Raw genomic sequence first — 3,923 nt, 5'->3', positions numbered from 1 at the left:
AAATATTGTTTTAGAATATCAGAATATTACATATTATATATATATATATATATATATATATATATATATATATATATATATATATATATATATATATTGAATAACAAAAGATTAGAATATTTTACTAGAAAAAATGGTCTCACGGTCTAATAAAATTAAACTTATCTCAAATATATATATATATATATATATATATATATATATATATATATATATATATATATATATATCGAAGTAGCCAACAAATAGATAAACATTATGAACATTTCATGTAAAAATCGATCATAAATCACAAATCATGACATTAGCCGACTTGAAATCATTCATCCCACATTTTTTCTAAGTACTTGTCGCATTTGGTTCGAATACCACCATTAGCAGGCAAACCATGGTTAGCCCTCTTGGTTCTAATCGATTGGATCACATCGGGCCCACGTTTAATACTGTGCCTATACTCGGATGCCACATGTTCAAATACTTCCACATCAAACATGTTGATCTTCATCTTTGGGTTCATTTGGTCTCTCACAAATGCAAAAGCTAGTTGATCCCTTGGGTTAAATGCTTCTAACTCATTAAATAAAAGACATGAAAATAAATTGTTTCTCACACCATGCTTCCTTAAGATAATTGCACTATCTGGAACATCTGTCAAGTTATAAAAATAACTATCATTCCAAGTAATTATATACTAAAAGATCAAACATATTAATTGACATTTAGAATAATAAAATTTTGAAATAAGAAATGAAGAAACATATTAATTGCAATTTATTATAATATTTATTACACTTGATAGTATATATATATATATATATATATATATATATATATATATATATATATATATATATATATATATGGCTTTTTAATTTTAAAAATTGAAAAAACCATAAATTGACATGTGAATATTATTTATTTAAAAAATATCACAAAATAACACGTGTCAAAACTCATTAAAGATTGACATGTGCTAAAATTATATATATATATATATATATATATATATATATATATAAAGCCAATTGTACACAAAATATCAGTGTGATAGATTAAAAAAACGATACTTTTTCTCTTTTGGAGTGGGACCTTTATGTAGAAGCTTCAACAACCTTCTCAATTTGTCATACCTCTTTGTGCATATTTAAAAAACAATATATATTTATTTTAATTTGTATAACGAAAAATATCCAAGTTATTTATCAATTTATAAGATATATATATATATATATATATATATATATATATATATATATATATATATATATATATATATATATATATATATATATATATATATATATATATCAATTTTTAGATTCCCAAAATTATGGAATTTTAGCAGCAAATTAAGTGTACTTACGTTAGTTGTATCAAATCTGATCATTTTATTAATCAAGTTATAAAAATCAAACAGAATTTCATACATACACAATGATAAAGTAATTCTTTGAGTCTGTCATATGTATATCTTGATAAAGAATAATAATCATAAAAAAGAAATTCTTTGAGTATTATATTCTTTACAAAGAATTTACATTACTTAATATACTAAAGTCTAATCATATTGAAGTGACTTTCAAGTTAACACAACCTTTAACTTCGTCATTTAATGCATGTCACTTTCATAACATTGTACTATGTACACTTTTTTAGGTATCCTATATGCTTATATCTTATCAACCAACTAACACTCATATATCTTATCATAGTTCAATAATAACGACACATAACAAATCCGTCAGGCAACCATAATTTTTATGTGAAAATCAATTTTTGGAACCATGGATTTCTATGTTTTATTAACCTAATACGTTTATCATGATTCACAACTTTGAAAATAATTACAATATCAAAGTATATTTGATATTTGTTGATTGTGGTGGATGAATTAAAGTATGATTAAGTTAGATTCAACTTGTTAAAAGACTCATTAAGAAACATATAAAAGGATATAAAACCGAAATCATTTGATTGAGTAAGAGTGAGCCTTACCAAACTTATTAAAAAAACATGTCAACAATCTGCTAATTAATTTACCTGAAGTGTATGGATGTTTTTTAGATGACCATGGTTGCAAGCCGTTTTCACAATACGTTTCAATTTGAATCTTCAAAGAATCAACATCCCACCATTTTTTCCACCTTGCAGTCGCCATGGCTTCTTCCATAGTATGCACATATAAAGGATGTTTAGAAATCGCCATATCTACATCTTCCATGATTACAAGTGAATGAAGCAATAATAACGGATCAACCACCAATTGCATTTTCGCATCAACCCAGATGCTATATTTGGAATTTGGAAAAAGTCTATGAACCAAGTATTTCGGGATTACACCATTCATGGCTGGATTTTCGTAAAGTTCTTCACTGGAAACTTCTACAATTCTCCATACTCCGATCCTGTTTTCCTTAGTTTTTCTCGAGAGTAGGTTGTGAAAGTAGAGTTGTTTGATTGTGACATTGTCGACAAACATGTAGAAACAAACGTGATCCAGGGTGTTAAATCCGAGGCCTTGAGGTTGACGGATTTTGTCGTGGTTTCCAAAAATGGCGGAAACCACCACCACTCCGTTGCAACTTTCCATTGCGATTCTATCTGCAAGAAGTCTATTTCAAGCAATATTTGATGTTGATTTTGTTTTACAAATTCTCGATTTTGATTTGTTTCAGAACATTTAACGTGGTGATTATGAAATGGTCGTGAAATACAAAAATCCTGCATGAATTCAATGATACTAACCGTAATCACTGATCGGAAATTTCTTAAGAAACCCACAAGGGATTTCGATTCCATCATCACGATGATCATAATACGATAGTCGTGTTTGAGTAGTGTAATTCATCCCAAACTTTTCACCATTTTCATTCCCTTGTATATACCTCAAGCCATTGGAATCCGAGGAAGAATTCTCAATAACTCGTCGGATTTCGTCCACAACAAATGAATAATCTATAAAGAAGAATAAAAATCAATACAAATCAATCCAAATCATTATCTAATATGAACATTTCGTTACCTGAGAAAAAAACAGGGGAATTGCAGGAGGATTTGATGGTGGGAATTGGGTGTTTATGTTGGCCATAAGATTGAGGGTAAAGGAAAAGAGGAGATTGGAGGGGATCAAATGGAGAAGATCGGAAATGGCATTTGGTGGTGGGAGAAAGAGAAGTGTAGAAGGCGAAGAAGAGAGAAAGGAAGAGGTAAGAAAGAGAAGAACAGAGGAGTTTTGATTGGAAGAGAAGAGGTTTAGAAGTTCTTACGAGCTTTCCCATTTTCTAATGAAATTAGATTCATATACATACAACCATAATATATTTTAATTTTACAAAGACAAGTTATTACGTTTATCTTTATTTAATCTCGTATGTGTAGGCTAGTCTGTTGTTATCTTTGGAATGTATATCAGTATATTCCTCGGTATTATAAAATAAATATGTCAAGTAATAAAAGCTAATATTATAGTAATTCTTATAATAAGACTCAAATTTGTTAATTACCCCAGAATATATAAACATACAGAACCTGTAAATGCAAATTGCAAAGAATGGAGTAAAAACGTTTTAGTAAGGAAGAAATCGATTCAGGTAATTGAAAATTATCCAATAGTATAAGACTCTTTCACAAATTAACAGCAACAGTAAAAGATGGAGTAAAAACACAAAGAATGAGAATGGTGAAGTAAAAAAAAAAAAAAAAACGCAGTGAAAAAACATACCGAAAAAAACATAGTGAAAAAACTCGATATATCCTTTCCGTTGTTGTCATATATATTATCCGTGTTATCGACGAAAGCATACACTTTCCTTTGTTGTCACGGAGATGAATGGGGTCTTACCTTAAAAGCTTCAACAACTTTTTTCCCCTTTTCAAGTTGTGAAACTGGAATATTCTATCAATTTATAAACCAATCCGTGCTA

General features: G+C 28.5%; 1 protein-coding gene across 1 annotated transcript; it reads right to left on the bottom strand.

Moving 5' to 3' along the window:
- Positions 1-241: 241 nt before the first annotated feature.
- LOC145125315 (alkaline ceramidase TOD1-like) lies at positions 242-3,715 on the bottom strand. Its single transcript, XM_079060785.1, has 4 exons — positions 3,023-3,715; positions 2,746-2,955; positions 2,041-2,601; positions 242-648 (listed from the first exon to the last, which is right to left on the bottom strand). The coding sequence occupies exons 1-4, from the start codon at positions 3,276-3,278 to the stop codon at positions 320-322; spliced, it is 1,356 nt and encodes a 451-aa protein (XP_078916911.1). The 5' UTR covers positions 3,279-3,715; the 3' UTR covers positions 242-319.
- Positions 3,716-3,923: the final 208 nt, after the last annotated feature.

The sequence above is a fragment of the Lactuca virosa genome, chromosome 7, assembly GCF_052849685.1.
Source record: "Lactuca virosa cultivar CGN04683 chromosome 7, Lactuca_virosa_CGN04683_v6, whole genome shotgun sequence".
Lineage (NCBI taxonomy): Eukaryota > Viridiplantae > Streptophyta > Magnoliopsida > Asterales > Asteraceae > Lactuca > Lactuca virosa.
Note: the sequence above shows the minus strand (reverse complement) of the source record. Positions and strands in the feature narration are given on the sequence as shown.